At 40.9% G+C, this 20,254-nt stretch overlaps 1 protein-coding gene across 1 annotated transcript; it reads right to left on the bottom strand.

Moving 5' to 3' along the window:
- Positions 1 to 7,917: 7,917 nt before the first annotated feature.
- LOC111974463 (vesicular glutamate transporter 2.1-like) lies at positions 7,918 to 17,358 on the bottom strand. The gene is made up of 8 exons (XM_024002171.2): positions 17,033 to 17,358; positions 16,812 to 16,898; positions 16,049 to 16,191; positions 10,948 to 11,097; positions 10,637 to 10,769; positions 10,338 to 10,448; positions 8,658 to 8,785; positions 7,918 to 8,528 (listed from the first exon to the last, which is right to left on the bottom strand). Exons 2-8 carry the CDS (start codon positions 16,870 to 16,872, stop codon positions 8,187 to 8,189), a joined length of 1,068 nt encoding a protein of 355 aa, XP_023857939.2. The 5' UTR covers positions 16,873 to 16,898; positions 17,033 to 17,358; the 3' UTR covers positions 7,918 to 8,186.
- Positions 17,359 to 20,254: the final 2,896 nt, after the last annotated feature.

The following is a 20,254-nucleotide window of genomic DNA, read 5'->3' as shown; positions in this document are numbered from 1 at the left end:
GATACTGTCACTCCTGTGTTGTCCTCTTCCTTCTCTGAGATCCCTCCATCTGATATGTCACCTCAGTGTGACTAATGAAATCCGATAGAGAGGTGTGGTGACAACATGAAATCAATAAAGCATAGAGGGAGAAAGTGGAGGAAGGGACTAGGGTAGGCGGAGGGGACCAGGGAGAAGGGCAGTGTTTGTGAGTGTGGGTGGTTGTGTTGGTTGGTTGAGAAATAAAAACATTTGTTTGAAAGGAAGAGAAGATCATTCTATGCGACCTTGTAAAACTGGTTGACTTAAAATGCTGGTGATGTGTAACACAAGTCACAGACAGTCTTGTTTGTCATGGTAAAATACGGCAGTTTGTAAAATGTCTGTAACATTGTGATGCTTTCTTCATAGCTGAGGTTATTGAAGACCTTTTGTGGATAGAGTGAGTTACGGTGGGGGCAGATGTTTGTGATTGAATCCAATATGCAAGCTTTCTCCATGTATTGTTATTAGAAAGCCTCCTAAAGCCTCCTTCAGCCACTCCTCTCACTTTTTAATGAGATTTGCAGTGTGCCTGCCTGTGTTACCCCACTGCGCTGCCATCGGTGACAGCCAAGAGGACAAAGGGAGGCCTAATGCTTGGGGTTCAGGAGAGCCCCCCTACCCTTGCGACCCTCCACCCATCCCTACCTCCCATCTGGTGAAGAGCTACTGAGAGGCTGAGAGGCATGCAGGCTGAATGAAAAACTCTTGGCAGTATACCCCCCCATACACATGTGCCTAAGCTCCATTAATTGAAACCCCCTTTCCCGTGTCTCACACTTTCTACTCTGTCTACTTCTCCCGTCATTCTCCATCCCCTTCACACATCTGTTTTTTCCCTTCCATTCCTCAGTTGGCATTTTTTGGCAGGTTGGTGGCAGTGGAGCTGTCCAGTGCTGAAACAGATCATTATGCTATCTCCATCACATAGAGACTTTGGTGCTTTTCTGACATGCATTGGTTGTACATGCAGGTTTTTGTCTTCCATCCCGTCTTCTGTAACATGCTACCACATGGTCATTTCCATGGCATGAATAATGCAAGGATGTCGGAAGCATTTGCCTTTTATAGATTTTGAATGCTATCGTAGATGTTATCGTAGAAAACCCTTTTAATTTTCTAATTGTCTGTTGCATCCTCTCCTTTTTATTTTCTGGTGCATTTTTATGTGATTTTATTTATAAGTCAGGATCATCTCTCACACTGAAAAACATCCCCAAATGCATATTCCCAAACCCGCTGTGTCTCATTCTGAAAAATGAATGCTTCTAACGCCGAACCGATGTCCTTGAATCCTCTTATGAGAATATAGTGCGAAATATTCATATTCATTCTCACTTTTACCTTTCCTCTTGATAAACATTTCCCTTCTATGTTCTCTTCTATCCTGTAAACATCTCCTTTGATGCTACTCAGATGCAGGGCTGCACTACAAACACTGACATATCCTTTGAAGACTGCATTCACTGACATTCTGAAAACAGTACGAGAGACAGTATTGTGTACAACAATATTACTAATGGAAAACTAAGTACAGGGGTCAGTTCTTTGAGCAGAGAGAGGAGAGCACCTGTCCATTTGCCTGCGTGCGTGTGTGTGTGCGTGTGTTTGTTTGTATGCTTGTGTTTGTGCTTGTGTAGGCAGGTCTTGTAGAGTTTGATCTCAGAGGAAGCCAGATGAAGTGGAGTGCGTGTGTCTTCAGCCCTCTAACCATTATCGTGCCACACCCCAGAGACTTTCCCTCGGTTTCATACCTGTGACGCACATCTCATATCTCACACAGACGAGGGGGGACAACACCTACCAGCTGGGGTGATGCAATTCAGCAACACGTGCCAATCCCCTCCACTCTCGATCACGTTGCCAGAGCCAGAGGCGGGTTCTCACCCAGCCAATCCATGCCTCTCCCCTGCCAAATACGCATCCTGCCTTACTATAATCATTCATGTAACACTGTGAAAAAGTCCCGTGGCTTTTCATGACTGAAGATGGCTGGGGAGAGGACATGCGATATGAGAGTGGAATCATATTTCTCGTCCAGGGATGCTAGAGGAAACCGGGACATTACACTAATAAGATTCTACATTCTATTGTTCCAGTCTGGAATCCAAACGACAGAGTTCATTCAATAAAAAATCAGTCGCTAGCTTCGTGTGTTATTGCACCAATGTAATGAAACCTCCAAATTATAGATGAAATCTGTAGCAGTGGTCTATTGGAGAGGGGGTTGGGCTGTGTGGGTTGTACTGTTCATTGCGCTTTACAACTGACAGTTCATTCATTCATTCAGTGTTTTATGCACAGAGATGCTGAAATGCACGATAGGTGTGCTTTACATTATCGTCTCTGGGGGTGTTGTGTCCTCGGACAATGATTTCAGTAGCTCCTCCGTGTATCATGGAGGCTGTATGTGGAGAACAGGGTATTATTTATAAAGCCCAGAGGGTCTCATGGGCCCCAGTGCTGCCCCAGTCATCAAAGAGTGATTTTGGCATCACATAGCCTCCCCTCATGGTCCCTATATCACCTGCCCCCCACCCACAGATGAGCAGTCATCTTTAAACAACTGAGCATATGGACATACACACTCTTATGTAGCTACATCCTCTGATATGCACTAACACCACACACACACTTGCATAATGCATACATGTAAATACACACACCACGTACACACACACACACTCACTCACATAGACACTTCCATTTTGCTCTCTTGCCTTAATAATCATATAGGACAGAATAGGGATAGACAGTTTAGTTATAATAGATGGGTTGATGGTCACACAGAGGGTTATGGGTCAGTTCCCCTGTTTGCTATGAGATGAGAACCGTGACCGTTCTGGCTGGTTGGCTGGGAGAAAATATAATTTAAGGGGCTGGTGACACATTTATCGAGCCTGTCAAATTAATGAAAGCAATGGGCTGAGCCAGGACATGGCTCATGGTGTAATTGCAGGGTGTCTGTGTCTACACGCTCCCTCCCCCTTGATTGTTTATCCTCTGCTGATCCAGGTGCCATCAATCAGCAAAGGAGCTCCGCCCCCATGACTTCTGCAAACATCCTGCTGTTTAGCAGAGAAATGAGGAAATACGACATCACTAGTGTAGAAAAAACTCTCTAGTCCTGTCCCTGTGTACTGGTACCTTTCATCGGGTGTTAAATGCTATTGAGCAGCAGCTGAAGATATATTTGATTTAAACGGTGGCAGTTTGGTCGCAGTTTGGTGTAGCTGAAATGTGACAGAACCAGTATTGACAGCTGCCGAAACCTGCTAGGGAAAACTTATTTCTGTTTTATTATTCCAAAATTACCCCCTTTTTCTCCCCAGTTTTTGAGCTTGTCTCATCGCTTGCCAACTCCCCAACGGGCTCGGGAGGTGAAATGTTGAGTCATGCGTTCTTCCGAACACATGACCCCACCAATGCCGTGCTCTAACACCGCCTGGTTTAACCCGGAAGCCAGCCTGCACCCAATGCTGTCAGAAGGAAACAGCCGTTCAACTGACGGCACCGAGGTAGCCTGCAGGCATCTCGGCCTGCCACAAGAAAGTCACAAGAGCGTGTATGTGTAGCCAATAAAGCACCCCGGCCAACCCTCCCCGCTAACCTCGGACAACGCTGGCCAATGAGCCGGCCGCCCTAATTGGGTACTCCCTATCAGCCAGCTGATTGTTGATACTAGACCCGGGATTGAACCGGGTCTGTTAGTGACGCCTCTGGCATATGCGATGCAGGGCCCTGACGCCATAACCGTTGCTCCATTCCCGGAGGCCCAGGCCATAGTCTATTTGTGAATTGTTTATCGTTACTAACACTGGAAAGATAACAGCCCGAGGACAATAGCAGAAATGGCTAACACATAGTTTTACCTTTTGTTAGTGTTTCAAGGAAGGGTGACATCGTAATGAAGAACACCTAGCTCTAATAATAGTTGGAATTGGGCAGTTAGTTCATCTCTCAGTTGTAAATTAGTTGGCAAGTAGTAAGGTAGCTTAATCATTGGCATTGAACAGGGTGACAGGATTCTCTGGTAATGCACAGACACATTCTGAGCACCAGGGAAGCTCTCATTCAGAGACATGTATACACTCTTTTCAGTTTCTTGCCAATATTTATTTCGTGAATCTGAGGTCCATCCTTCGTTCTACTAGCAACTGTTGTAATCAATGTAGCAGTGAATCAAGAGAGGAGCAAGCTACCTCAACAATTCATTCTGTCGTGTCCTGTTCTGATAGTTCATGTCCAACCCATTCTTAGATCATGCATGGTCTTCCACAGCAACCTTTCTAACAATCGACTAGCATCTATTGATTGTAACCTATCTGTGCTAAGAACAAACATATCTATTAAACTCGACCGACTGTATCCAGTTTAGTGCTGCAATGTTCAGCCTCGCAACAATGCAGGAAAATATTTCCCTGGTCTGTCCTTCTATAGCAGTGTTGTTGGGTTCCCATACCCACTGGGGGGGCTTTAGTCTCCAAGGCGTCACTCTGACATCGAGCGTTCTTTCCAATGCCAGCCCTATAAGTGCTCGCTCCTCCTCCCATCTCCATTAAGAGGTGTGAAAGCAGTCCAATAGGTTCGGCTGAGCCCACGAGGGGACTGGTCCATTGATTTCACTACAGTCAAGAAGGAGAATAGGGAGGGGAGGAAGGGTCCTTTGATAGAGGAGGGGTCACCATGTCCTTGTAGACGCTTAGCTGCAAGATGGACTCTGCTCGTGCCACGATGACCATCAATCGCAACGGCTATACGCATAAAGCAAATTCTCTGCGGAGAGAGGGCTCGTCGCTAATGGAGCGCAAGTTGTAACTCCTGAAAGGACCATCTTCGTTACCAATGTTAGTAGTCAGACACATTAGGCACTTTTCCCGTTGGAATCCTAATAAGCACATTTGGAAACTTAAACAGCCAGGCTGTCTTCCATCTGCCTATACAGACTTCACATGATGACGACTGTAATGATGTGGATTGTGTTCACTACAAATACAGACACAAATTATGTTTTGTTATCAGTCATTTTTTTTATAAAATGGATATATAGAGCATTTCATTTTGACATCAACAAATCTCTCCATTGACACAGCAAATAAGCCATAGAATCACACTGTAACTTCACTCAGAGGCACAAAACAGGAAGAAAGTACTGTTACTTCATGTTATACATCTACCATTTCTCGTAAATGTTAGATCACCTTTACAGACAATCTTCACGTCATTGAATATTGCAACAGTGGAAGGGGTATATGGTTATATGTGTAGCAGCACAGACTGCGACTTATATCCAGGGAGAGGAAATGAAAAAGGGGCCAGCAATAGGCAAAAACATCAAGTCAAACCACAGGTTAAGAGAGAGAGAAAAACGTGAACAATAGCACAACCCTCCAAAACAACACTGGAAACTGTAAGAAACAACAACGGATGCGCAGACACCAACAGGAGTGGAACCATAGAGATATGGAGAAGGACATCATCCATGTACAGCAATGGCCCAGGTTATCATTCTCTTCTGGTGAGCAGTCCCTCACAAACTCCTTGCATTATCAGCATGTCAAAGAGCTGTGTGGAGGACTCTAACTACGAGGTTTTATATTTACAAGTACTTGTGTTTGTTCTTTTCTATATTTGATATCACAAAAAACACGACTTGAAACGTAAAAGTAACGCTCTAGTTACATATGCTGATGTTTTTACATTTTTCAATGGTTGACAACACACTGTTACCATGGATTTATTGCTTTGTTACACTGAGTATTGTTAGCGCCACCTGGAGAGGCTACAGAGGCCATCACTACAATGTCCAGCAATTTCCTTAGTATATAGCCTCTCCTGTTCAAACCCAGCTTGACACGTTACCTTTGGTTAATTGTGCAAAGAAATTGACACATTATAACAGTTTGAGAGACAAAATACATTTTGTGAAAGAAATATAAAGTAAAACACTCAGACTACGGCTTTGTTCCATGCATAAATACATTCCATAAATACATTGTGAAGTGCTGACTTTAGGTTCCACAGACAGACAGTGAAAAGCAGGTTTAGGTCCCTGACACGCTACTGAAACAATGATGTATATAAACCCTGGATTGCTGATGCTATCTACTGGCCAATGAGAGGCTTTGAAGCCACCGGTCAGCCATATTGGCACTTCCCCAGTAGGAGCAGTCTCCATTGGAATGAATGGAATTCATAGTATTACAATTAAAGATGTTTATAGGCCAAAATTACATGTATTTTAATTTTTTTTTGTAATGGGGACAGTAACTATAACTTATACTTTTAAGGAAAATATTTTACATGTATTTTTTGGAATGTTTAGCTCACATAATATAATTTAAAAGTATTGCATTCAAGTTTCTGTAATAGAATAAACGTGGCAAAAACAAATGTTAGGCATTAATAAATGATTTTTATAGCTTCCAAAATATTTATTTACAATGTGGGAGTGCCAAGATGGAGGCGCGGAGGCTTCTAAACAAGGCCCCTGTCAGTCATCTAGTGTATATATATAAATCATTGACTGGAACCCAGTCTCTCTTACACTGGTCATTCCCACTCTATACACACTGGCTAAATCATGTCTTGCTGCTCTTTTGATTGTCTACCTACTCTTTGAGCAATGGTAAACGTTCAATGTGACATATATTACATAGGCAGTAACAGCTATACTGTCATGTTTTTTATTCAGTAATGCTATATGTTTTTACAAGTAGATGTAATGATGAATCTCACACCAACTTGGCTAATTGTCCTCCTGGACTGGTAAGGTATAGTTTTCTTTAACAACATTGTCTATCTGGATCACTATCCAGTCTAAAAATGTTCCCTTTTTCATTAGCAAACATATCTCCTGCTGACGCGGACTGTCTGTACAGTAGATATACTGATTGGCTACTTCTGTGGTCGGCTGGCTGGTCTTCTTCTGCATTGCACAGGCCCTTGATAGTGCCGGGCAGCATTTTTTATATTGTCCATGTGCTCTTATACATCATAGTTATTTTTCTTTAGTCACCTCAAACAAACATTTATCTTTAAACAACAACAAAGCTCATTGAAATGCCTTAAAATGACTTGAATTGACCAGACAATAAGAACTGACATAATGATCATAAGAATTACATAACTGAGTTATGAATGTTTGTAACCTCCAAACGTACACTTTAACAACAGATGTAACATTGTTATAGGCATGAAATCGAGAGCTTGGGACTAGAAGGTTCTATCTGCAAGAAGATGATTCTGAGATAATTGGCTTCAAAGTTCCGAACCCTAATTGGTTTGAATGTGTCAGCTGTTTTATTCTTGTATTCTTTTGAACTTAACAATTGAATTGGGGTATATAGGTAGAAACATTGAACAGAACAAGGCTATGTTACTAAGTACATTTGGAAAAAATCAGATAGAACCGTATAGTCCCAAGTTCTCAAAATGGCACTGTAAACACGTGAGCAACGCTTCGTCATTTTTTTCTCATGCATCTTTAAGGACGTTTGATACATGAGCTGCGAAGAGTGATATGTCGTTCTTCAAAACATTATTGTATTTTTATGCCTTTTTGTGTTAAAGACACAGTTTTACAAACCAATAATAATAAGAAAATAAAATTATATTGTGCATTAAAAGGACACCCTACTTTCAGTGCAATCAGAAGAGATACTGTACAACCTAAGACATACAGTCTCATTCCTGGTTAAGTCCCCTTTTTACAGTGACATGTTTCTTTTACACKGCAATGGCTGGCTCATGAGGAGTTGTAATAAGAACCAGTTAGGCATGATGATCCAGGAAGCCAGTTAAATCTTGTCTGATCGTACATAACAGGCTTCTCCAGAATGAAGAAGCTCAGATTGATGAGGTGGAAATGGTTCACACTTACACACAATTGCACTCCAAATAAATATATCTATAATTTATATGCATATTACGTTTACAAATAGATCTGCCAATTTGATATGTGTTACATCTCTATAGTATTTTTTTTATTTGCACAATAAAATCATCTTTTTAACTAATTTATATTTTGAAATAATTATTTGAATTTGTGCAAACATACAACAATGGATTGTTATCTTTTTTGTTTGGTTTTTGACTTGTTTCGTCTAAACTGGTAAACAATACAAAATAAGTCTACCGTTTGATGGTCAGTGAGTCTGCTGTCTCTAGGAGTAGTCCTGGTCCTGCCTGTAGCCATACGGCCCTCCCTCTGCCTCTTCCTGGACAAACTCCTCCTTCTTATCCCAGCTGTYAGCCCAGCCCCCGTTCTGCGTAGTRGCACCRTACGTTTTGGCCGGACCGCCGCCCAGGGCACCGTAACTCTGGGTGATGTCGCCCGTCTCCTCTGCCAGCTCATCCTCATCGATGAAGCCACACTTCTCATCGCTGGTCAGCTCTGGGTCGGCCCACGGCTGCTTCTCTCCAGAGGCAAAGATGCCATAGAAGATGACTCCCCCGTAGTGAACCAGAGCAGCGATGAGGAACACCCACTGCCACTCTTCTCGAGTCTTCATGTGGACAGATGGAATATAAAGTGTTTTATACGAAGTCACAGAGAATTGTAGTTCTATCCGATAATGAATCTACGTTTAACCATAATGTTTTATGGACTTTCCAAGGGTAACAGAATGTCTTACCTTGTTTTTTGTCATGGCACCTACGATCAATGGGCATACCATGCCAGACAGGGTGCCCACACCGTTGGATATGCCCATAAGGATACTGGCATAGCGTGGAGCAATGTCTAAGTGATTGACGTTGAATCCTGATGGAAAGAACGTTCAGAATGAAATATGAAGGTTTGAAGGTTTTCAGTGTGAAGTTACTCTCTACATGACAGATCTCTAAGACAACAATTGATTAGCATTTGATTAAATAAAATCAAGTGGTTATAGTTCTTGTGGTTTAACTGATTTCACTATAACCTAGACCTCGTTTCAATCAAATCGAGTGTAAACCCGCGATGGCCGACATCTGCATAACAACTGTTGTTATGAACTGACAAATAAGTGAGTGGCTGCTGTTGTGTCACAAATCACTCCCTTCCTTAGTATCTCCACTTCGTTAGAAGTTCAAAACGCCAATAGAATGTGTAGGCTAATGCATGTTTTAATGTTAATTTGGATGGGGGGATTCATTACCTATCAGACAATAAAACATCACGCATTCGAGTGTTTTAACTTGTAACGCGGCTGCATGAACTTCTAATTATAAAGTTGGATTATGAAGTTGGTTGGTTTTGTACTTGCATCCAATGGGAGTGTCCGCAATAAGCTGACGCAAGGAGCCGCTTGTCGATTTGACAGCTATAACACAGTTCCACCTCAGACACCAACAAAACAACTGATATGTGGGTGTCAGCTAGCGCAGATCTGATAGGCTCTAGCCCTTACGGTCTCTAGAGCTTTCGTTCATTCTTGGTAGGTAATAAAAACCACCATTAGTAATTACCTTTTTTTCTTTAATTAAGACCACATCTCCCTTAATGGAGTACTAGTATGTGGATGTATCAAAACTACTGAAATCTCCCAAACATAATATAAATGTAATGGAAATTAAATTGCTATGAAAACAAAGCACCATGCAGCCATCTTGTTGCAAAGGGAGTAGCTAGCCAGTGAATCTCCTCCCCCACACTGAGTGTCCTCTGTAGCTGCACACAGCCAGCCTGTATGGCAGCTCCTCTGGGACTTGTGCTGAATTATTAAATACTCCAGGAGAAAGCCCAAGAAAAATKAGTAGTAGAAAACCAAGGTCTGCCTTGCGGCCACAAGCTTAAGCTGGAATAGATGTTTGAGAAATGTGAGAAATCGACCCTGTTCCCTTTGTAGCTGGATATTGCTGATTGCACGTCCTTTTTAGACCACATCGGTGGCTGTGGAACGATAAATAGGCAAGTTAGTTTTTCATCATTAATCTTGTTCTGGAGGCAGCTCTGCAGAGTGGTCACTAGCTGGCAAGGCCACAAAGTCATAAAATCTGATTTTAAACCTAACCCTAGCCACACTGCTAACCCTAATGCCTAACCTTAAATTAAGACCAAAAGGCTACGTTTTGTTTTCTTGAATTTTGACGATATAGCCAATTTAGATTTTTCAGCTGGCCCATCTAGAGGAAATCACTCAGTGCTGCTTCCATGGCAAGATTCATGACAATAAACATCAACCTGCAATAAATAGTGGCCATTCTAGACAGAATCTACGGTGTAGTTGGTAGATTTGTTCTCTGTCTACAAATAGTGAAGGAGGAGTCTCATACAGGCAGCTGTGATCTATACTGGCAGACTCTCTGATACCACGTGTTTAACAGACACTGACCTGATATGGCAAATCCACTGAAGCCCACAGCAAGGACCAGGAAGGAAATAGCCACCCCTTTGGTGTGGGAAAATCCCACTACCAGCAGCAGCGTAGCCTCCATGCCAAACCCTGCAGAGACAGACAGTCACACACATGCTACAGTAACCCAGGGGCTATGGGCCATCACAGTTGCAATTTAATTACAGTCACAAACAGAATTGCTTTGCTACAGTCATTGTATCACTATCATACAGATTATGTAAAAGCAGTACACATTTGATATAATTGTGCATGGTGTGCCGAAGGGGTTCTCTCACCTCCACAGTTCATGATCTTCCTGACTGTAGTGGTAGACAGGATGTTCCTGCTGCGTAGGTAGTCAGCCAACTGCCCTCCGATGGGCACAATGATTGTCATCACCAAGTGGGGCAGGGCAGACACCATGCCAACCTGAGGACAGGAACAGTTGCAATCAACATCCACATAGAGGTATTAAAAGGTATTAAAGTCAGTTAGAGCCTAGCACAACATTTTCACACATCCCTCACCTAGGCCTCGAGTACCATACCCCAGCAACACTGTTTGGCTAGGCTGGTGCCCTATCCTGGGAACGCTCCACTGGTCTCACCTTGCTTATCTCAAACCCAAACACCTCCTCAAAGTAGGCCGGCTGACTGATAAGCAGTAGGTAGAAGGTCCAGCTTCTGCAGAAGTTGGCCACGATGATTGCATAGACAGGCATGGAGGTGAAGAACTTTTTCCAGGGGGTCTTAAATTTCTACAATGGAGCAAAAGGGAGGAAAATACATGAGTTACCGGTGAAAGGGTAGCAGCAGTGAGAAAGAGAGAAACACATACATGCATGCAGCCTATAGAGAGTGCCTGTCTGCACATTCTGCAAGATTTATTGTATATTTGAAACAATTTAAAAGTAGGCTAAATGCTACAGCCCACACTTCTATGCAAAAGATGAATTGTTGCTCAATATTTAGTTTATCATTAGATTATTGGGTTTCTATGTCCTGCCTTCCTATAGGCTCTGAGATTAAATAGGCTATGATGTTACGCTCCTATCACACAGCAATACTGTAGCTACCTATACTGTCAAATATTTTACATAAGCTACTGGTCTATTTACTGTGTTGGCAGAATCTTTTAATCTTTTGCAGTAATGTATGCTGTAGCTGGCAAAAGAACTGTCAGTTTCTGAAAGAGAAAACAATGGCAAATTGTTGTTAACCTGTCAGCAGAAAGTTTGAATTCAACAATGTTTTGCATAGACTTTTCCACAATCCTATTTATGATGGTCTACCCGCGAATTCTGAAACATTGTCTACTCTAAAAAAAAAAAAAATCTATTACAGTACATCAGCCTGGCCTCAGAGCCATACGGAATATACTTCACGTATTTCTGAGCACCTCCAAGACGTACTGTATCATATCTACTAATGGTCTAGTTACTTCGGACATAAGCGAAAGTAGGGAGGTTGGTCGGGGAGGAATGATGGGCCAAAACAGTTCGGAACAGTTTGTGCATACAGTTGAAGTCAAAAGTTTACTTACACTGAGGTTGGAGTCATTAAAACTTGTTTTTCAACCACTCCACAAATTTCTTGTTAACAAACTATAGTTTTGGCAAGTCGGTTAGGACATCTACTTTGTGCATGACACAAGTAATTTTCACAACCATTGTTTACAGACAGATTATTTCACTTATAATGCACTGTAACACAATTACAGTGGATCAGAAGATTACATACACTAAGTTGACTGTGCCCTTAAACTGCTTGGAAAAATCCAGAAAATGATGTCATGGCTTTAGAAGCTTCTGATAGGCTAATTAACATCATTTGAGTCAATTGGAGGTGTACCTGTGGATGTATTTCAAGGACTACCTTCAAACTCAGTGCCTCTTTGCTTGACATCATTGGAAAATCAAAATAAATCAGCCAAGACCTCAGAAAAAAATTGTAGACCTCCACAAGTCTGGTTCATCCTTGGAAGCAATTTCCAAACGCCTGACGGTACCACATTCATCTGTACAAACAATAATACGCAAGTATAAACACCATGGGACCACGCAGCCGTCATACCGCTCAGGAAGGAGAAGCGTTCTGTCTCCTAGAGATTAACGTATTTTGGTGGGAAAAGTGCAAATCAATCCCAGAACAACATCAAAGGACCTTGTGAAGATGCTGGAGGAAACAGGTACAAAAGTATCTATATCCACAGTAAAACGAGTCCTATATCGACATAACCTCAAAGGCCGCTCAGCAAGGAAGAAGCCACTGCTCCAAAACCTCCATAAAAAAGCCAGACTACGGTTTGCAACTGCACATGGGGACAACTGCACATGGGGACAAAGATCGTACTTTTTGGAGAAATGTCCTCTGGTCTGATGAAACAAAAATAGAACTGTTTGGCCATAATGACCATCGTTATGTTTGGAGGAAAAAGGGGGAGGCTTGCAAGCCGAAGAACACCATCCCAACCGTGAAGCACGGGGGTGGCAGCATCGTGTTGTGGGAGTGCTTTGGTGCAGGAGGGACTGGTGCACTTCACAAAATAGATGGCATCATGAGGAACAACATTATGTGGATATGTGTCACAACTTCTGCCGAAGTTGTTGCCTCTCCTTGTTCGGGCGGTGTTCGGCGGTCGACGTCACYGGTCTTCTAGCCATCATTGATCCATTTTTCATTTTCCATTGGTTTTGTCTTGTCTTCCTACACACCTGGTTTCAATCCCATTCATTACCTGTTGTGTATTTAACCCTCTGTTTCCCCTCATGTCTTTGTCTGAGATTGTTTTTATGTCAGTGTTGTATATTTCTGTATAGGTGTGCGACGGGTCCTCGTACTCACTTTTGTTTTGATGTACATTTAGTGTTTGGAGTATGTTTAGTGGACTTCTATTAAAAAGACTCCATTTCACTCCATTTGACTCTCCTGCGCCTGACTTCCCTGCCACCTATACACACGACTCTGACAATATGTTGAAGCAACATCTCAAGACATCGGTCAGGAAGTTAAAGCTTGGTCGCAAATGGGTCTTCCAAATGGACAATGACCCCAAGCATACTTTCAAAGTTGTGGCAAAATGGCTTAAGGACAACAAAGTCAAGGTATTGGAGTGGCCATCACAAAGCCCAATCCTATAGAAAATCTGTGGGCAGAACTGAAAAAGCATGTGTGAGCAAGGAGGCCTACAAACCTGACTCAGTTACACCAGCTCTGTCAGGAGGAATGGGCCGAAATTCACCCAACTTATTGTGGGAAGCTTGTGGAAGGCTACCCAAAACATTTGACCCAAGTTCAACAATTTAAAAGCAATGCTACCAAATACTAATTGAGTGTATGTAAACTTCTGACCCACTGGGAATGTGATGAAAGAAATAAATGATGAAAGAAATTATTCTCTCTACTATTATTGACATTTCACATTCTTAAAATAAAGTGGTGATCCTAACTGACATAAGACAATGAATTTTTACTAGGATTAAATGTCAGGAATTGTGAATAACTGAGTTTAAATGTATTTGGCTAAGGTGTATGTAAACTTCCGTCTTCAACTGTATAATATGATGACATTTTGTGACTTTTTTCTTTGTTGTGGAATGGCAAGGGTTTTTTCGCCTATTCAGGCAAACAAAACATTGTCTCCAGGCAAGCGAAAGTTGGAAGCCGAAGTGCCTGTTGTCATTCAACGAGAGACGACTCGTCCTCATGCAAAAAAATACTACACCAAACATCCTAGTCAGACGCAAAATTGCACAGCTATGAAAATAAATGACAGATTTTTTGAGTTATTTTAGATTAATTCTGATTATTTTGAGGATGCGTATACATCTCCAAATGGACAAATATTACTATTGATGCTTTTTCTCGTTTTTCAAACRAAGGACTATTAAAGGAGTATGTAAGCACACTCGTTCGGTTAGCCTAGCCGAGCTTGGAAGCATGCTGATGCCTTTATCCGCGACAGACTAGCAATCCAAAAATTGCATGTTCAAGTCGCGTCAGGGACAACTCTTGTATTTTAGCTAACCCTTCTCCTAACCCTTATTCTAAACTTAACCCAATCCACCTAACCTGCTACATAAATTCACGTAAACTTTGTCATTTTAGTTCTCCTAACTTTTTGACGTTAGTTCCCCTAACCGCCAACATAAATTCTCTCTATAATTCTCCTTTGTTGTTATGGTGCAACAAGCAACCTTGTCTCAGATCAAGACGTACAATACTATGCATCATCCAAGATATATGATAAGTTACGTCATCCAATTCGTATGCTATTGTACGACTGGGTAAAATGTATGATACTATACATCCTCTAATTCATAGAATATTGCACGACCGCTATTCCATTCATAATGTAACCTAAACTCCTGAGACCCAGCAATTAATTGTTGTACTTTTTAGTGGACATCAGTTCTTGGTCCGTATCTCTAAGGCCATACAAGCCACTGTATTAAGTCCTGTTGTCCCTTTGAGAGGACATGATGGGCTTTTCAATGATATCACATGTGGGGGTGTGACCTTGACAACTTCCTGGTTCTTTCAAAAAATGGCTGCTGTCCAAAATGTGCACAGTTTATGGTAATTTGAAAAGAAGTGTGTGTAATTATTAATGATCATTTTTAATGATCAAATTGTTTCTAGTATGTGGATTTCGCAGGAATAGTTAAGTGAGTTGTCAGGACATTAAATAAGAGCTAAATAAGAGTTTATAATAAATGTGCTCTGTAGTGGACACCCACATGCCGCATCTATGTTTTTCATCTACCGTACCATTGACTGTAATGTCAATTTTGTAATATTTACATCCTAATGACCGATACAGAGGACAATTTTGCACATACAATAAAATATAAATAACCATATTTTTGGACCCCAAACATTTTTTCCCGGGTCGCAGGAGGCTAATGTAACGTAACATACCATACTAAATTGAGTGTCAGAGTGTCAGAGATTGCCCTGAGACTACGTTTTGTACTTACAGTAACCAACATAGGCCTACTTCAATGTAAAAGATTGACTGTTTACCTGTTAAATTCGACTATATATTATAGACTGTGCTGCTTATGGGATTGCAAAACTTGAAATATATATAGCCTATCTATTTACTAGGTTACAAGGTACAAGGTAAATGAGAGATACGCATTGTAAGAATATGAACCCGTCACGGCTAGAAATGGTGAGGAATTTATTCTGCAATGGTTATGAAAATAAAATAAACAGGAAAAGAGTCCTATGTTAGATTWAAAAAATTAAACACAGATTTTCCATCCACTAGCAGAGATGTGCATCCTCATGGTCTAAAGTTTACCGATAGGTTAGCACATTGTCACAAGTTATATTTTTTATAAATGTCAACTTTTTTTGGCGCTTGCACATTTTGTGGTATAGTTTGGACGTACTCGCAGTTTATGCATGAGGCCTCAGGGGAGCAGAGATCAAAACAAGCCTGAGTAGGAAGTGGGGCATCATCTCCCAATTTAATATCATAGGAATCGATTTGAGGAGAAGCGGACTTTGAAGACTTTGAGAACTCTGGCCTAATATCACTCAGAAAATGTAATGGCCTACTGAAAAACTTTGTCAAACTTTCACACAGATTTKGATTATTTCACTGAAACAGAGAAGCAGGGCATGAGGTTAGTTGAGTGAAAGTTGTTTGAAACCCTTCAAACAACTTTTATTCAACCAACCTCAAGCCCTGTCCCTCACCTCAGCAGGGCCCATGAGCTTGGCACTCTCCCCGATGCTCTCCTCTATGTAGACTCGTTCCTCCTGGGTGATGGTAGGGTGCACAGCAGGACTTTCATACGACACAAGGATCCAGAACGCATACCAGAAGATCCCAAAGCACCCTGCACAATGATATTGGGATTGTTACACAGGATAAATAAAATATGGGTGGTGGATTATGTATATCTTCTAGTCATTAGGGAACCAAGCAGCAAAGCTACAGAAACCCTGTTGTAAATGTGTTTTAATTGTATCATTGTTGTATGTGAACATGTGAAAAGCTTAGATTGGCCTATACGATAACATCAAATTCATAAAAGGGAGTCTGATCTTTCAGAAATCCCCCATAGACTAAACCCAGGACAGAAAGGCCAAATTCATCTAGTCCAGGGTGAGATGGAAAATTATTGGAGAACAGTCCCACAAAAACAATGGGAAGAAATCAATGGTCTGGATGTCTGAAAACATCAGCAACCAGCTTTAAAATGTTCTGAAGATTATGTACTATGCGCAACATATTTTCAAATAGGTTGTTGGTTAGAATGTGAATAAATTATTTAAAAAACTATTTGATAGCTATATAAAAATAATAAAAGTTGAAAACTCTATATATGCTCCCAACAATTGAGTGGGTAAACTTAACCAACGTTTTGGCACACAGTGCCTTCTTCAGGATGGGTGTGCATCAGCTCATGCTTTTTACATTCAGAAGCTATAACATCGCCATGGAACTCTATCTTACCATAGAGATAGAACACAGAGGACCAGCCTGAGTACTGCACCAGGATYCCTGCTAGAGGCATGGCTATGACAGCACCAGCATAGGAACCTGTAAGAGGAAATGGTARAGAGGAGGAAGAGAAGAAAAAAGAAATCTAAATAGACAAAGGAAGTACAACTACTGTACCTCTTGCTTCACTACCATAGTGTGACAGATAAGATACTATTGAAAATAATATTTACCACAGAAGGAGGTGGTGGCCAGGCGACTCCTCTCCAGAGGRGGAGCCCACTTACTCCAGATCCCATGGCAGGCTGGGTAGGTCACTCCCTGGGTAGGTCACACACACCACAGAACCATGAGCAACTAAGAGTAGGTAACTGGTTTAAAGTAAATCATACTGCTGCTATTATCATTAAATTATAATGAATAAGATGGCCAGACAATTCTGATCATCCTGCTCCTTATGGCAATAGCAATGGATTCTAGCAACACTGCTTAACATTTAGTATTTAACATTTTATTAGGATCCCCATTAGCTACTGCTAAAGCAGCAGCTACTCTTCCTGTAGTCCACACAAAACATAAAACATGACATAATACATGTACGTCACAAGACAGAACTACATACACTGTAAATAAGTCTACATGCTTTCATACATTTATGCCTTCATAATCATGCAATTCATAGACTACTGAATGCAGGTTAAACACACGACAATGCAAATACAATAACAAGGAGGTGCGTTGCAAATAGGCTGACACTTTTCACTAAATTCCCCTGATGTGAATAAAGCTACCTTGTTTCTATAGTTACCGCCCTTAATAATTTATATCCAGTGTGCAAAGCTGACATCAAGGCAAAGAGTGGCTACTTTGAAGAATCTAAAATATATTTTGATTTGTTGAACACTTTTTTTGTTACTACATTATTCTATATGTGTTATTTCATAATTTTGATGTCTTCACTATTATTCTGCAATGTAGAAAATTGTACAAATAAAGAAAAACCCTTGAATGAGTAGGTGTGTCTTTTGACTGGTACTGTATGTCTTTTTTGTCACATATACCTGATAGGTGCAGTTTTACAGGGTCATCCAGTAGTACGGCGTGCCTGGAGCAAATTAGTGTTAAGTGCCTGACTCAAGGGCACATTGACACCTTGTCGGCTCGGGTATTTGAACCAGCGACCAATCAGTTACTGGCCCAAAGCTCTAACCGATAGGCTACCTTTCCTGGGCTAACATGTAATCTCTTAAACTTGTAGGCATTTTGTTACAATTACCACCCCTATGGGTTTCATTAGGTAAAATTACAAATGTATGAACATGAAATAACCACCCACTGGGCACAGACGTCAATTCAACGTTGATTCAACCAGTGTGTGCCCAGTGGGCAGGCCTTGAATCTTGAGCCTTGTTACAGTCTATCGCCCTTAATGGGTTAGCTAAAATAGAGCGTACAGTGTTACAGTACCACCCACTATTGGATTAATTTGGTAAAATGCAACATTCATTTGTCATCTTAACCTTGTCTTCTAATCTTTCTTCACATGTCCTTCAAATACTTCACCCATTTTGGCCCAACTGATTAATATATATAAAAAATTAAAATTAAAAACATGAGATTGCACACAACCATTTTAAAGACTAAATGTAGGAAACGGTGTTATTCAAATAGATGGTTTCACAGAATAATGGGAGAAATTGTAAACATAAGACATACTGATAATAGATTTGCCTGCACTGACCTGACAATCACAAGAGATGATACTACTAGATATGAGCTGCCATGGTTGTAAATCAAATATGATCACAAACAAAAACCAACATACTCTCTTCATTGCCTTTTTGATTAACATTAATAAGAGACGCAGTGCTCTGAGCAAACTGATGAGCCTCTCATAACACTGACAATGCTGCTGCCATTAAATGTTCATTAGCTGCTAATTGGAACAGAGTGTGCTATTTGCAAATGCAATCTGCATGGACATGCTAGGAGGAGATTTATCCTAGCTATCCACTGGACTGATCTAAGATCACTATATATGAATCACTTTTAGGTCCTCCTGTAAGCTCATGGAATGTATGCCACGTCCAACTTAATTAATGTCGCTCTTTTTACTGAATATACTCAAAACACTGAAGCCTTTCCTTACAGAGATAAAAACAAGACATAACCAGATTAGCCTTTGTCACATGATGGCTCATTCAAATCAAGGACCCATTGGGCACAGATGTCAATTCAATGTCTATTCTACGTTGGTTCAACGTCATTTCATTGAAATGACGTGGAAACAACATTGATTCAACCAGTGTGTGCCCAGATGGGAGCTACTGGCCCAGTCTCACCTCAGCCATCAATGCCAAACACGTAGATGTGCTGTTGTTATTGAATTACACCATTCATTATCACAAGACATTAATTTGAACCCTATGTCTATCACTCACAGCCAACGCAGCCTATAGCCAATTATTTTAATAGAATTATTACACTGAAAGTAGTTAGTCAGGTCTGTGAGAATAAATATACATTTCCATTCTCTGCAAGATAATGAACAATAAAGTATTATTCTAAAATTCCATCAATGGTGTTCAAAATGATTCTCAATGGTTGTCTCTGCTGCCAGGATTGTGTATCTGTTTCAGTGGTGTAAAGTACATAAGTAAAAATACTTTAAAGTACTACTTAAGTAATTTTTTKGGGTATCTGTACTTTACTATTTATATTTTTGACTACTTTTACTTTTACTTATCTACTTTCAGTTTTACTTGAGTTGTTTTTTATATTAAGGTATCTTTACTTTTACTCAAGTATGACATTTGAGTACTTTTTCCACATCTGATCGGTTTAGCTGGATGTGTTTTATTATGACACTGTGAATGTAGCCTGCCCTTCAGTATCAACATGGCATCATGTTTTACTGTACAAGGCAGCCACTGCCAACATCTCATGTTTCAATATGCCTACTGGACAGTGGATTCATGAGCTGCTGATGTTTCAGCACATTGTCTTTGGGAATATGATTCTGGCTAGACCAGCATTTTCCTAACTGTGGTGTTACTGCCAGAGAGCAGAGCAGATATGTTCCAGCAGGTTTATTGGTTTATTCGGATCCCTATTAGCTTTTGCCAAAGCAGCAGCTATTCTTCCTGGGGCCCACACAAAAACATAAAACATGTCAAGTAACAACCCACTGGGCACACACTGGTTGAATCAACGTTGTTTCCACATCATTATTTCAATGAAATTACACTGAACCAATGTAGAATCGATGTTAATTTGCCGTCTGTGCCCAGTGGGAAAACACTGATACACTGATAGACAAGAACAGTTACACAAATKTAAAATACAAAGATATACAAACAATACAACTAAAGAATAATGTGTGTGTAGATTGTGTGTGTTAGAGTGTGTGTGTGTGTGTGTGTGTGTGTGTGTGTGTGTGTGTCTGTTTGTTAAAG

This window comes from Salvelinus sp. IW2-2015, linkage group LG15 (genome assembly GCF_002910315.2).
Source record: "Salvelinus sp. IW2-2015 linkage group LG15, ASM291031v2, whole genome shotgun sequence".
NCBI lineage: Eukaryota > Metazoa > Chordata > Actinopteri > Salmoniformes > Salmonidae > Salvelinus > Salvelinus sp. IW2-2015.
This window is presented reverse-complemented; position numbering and strand designations above follow the sequence as displayed.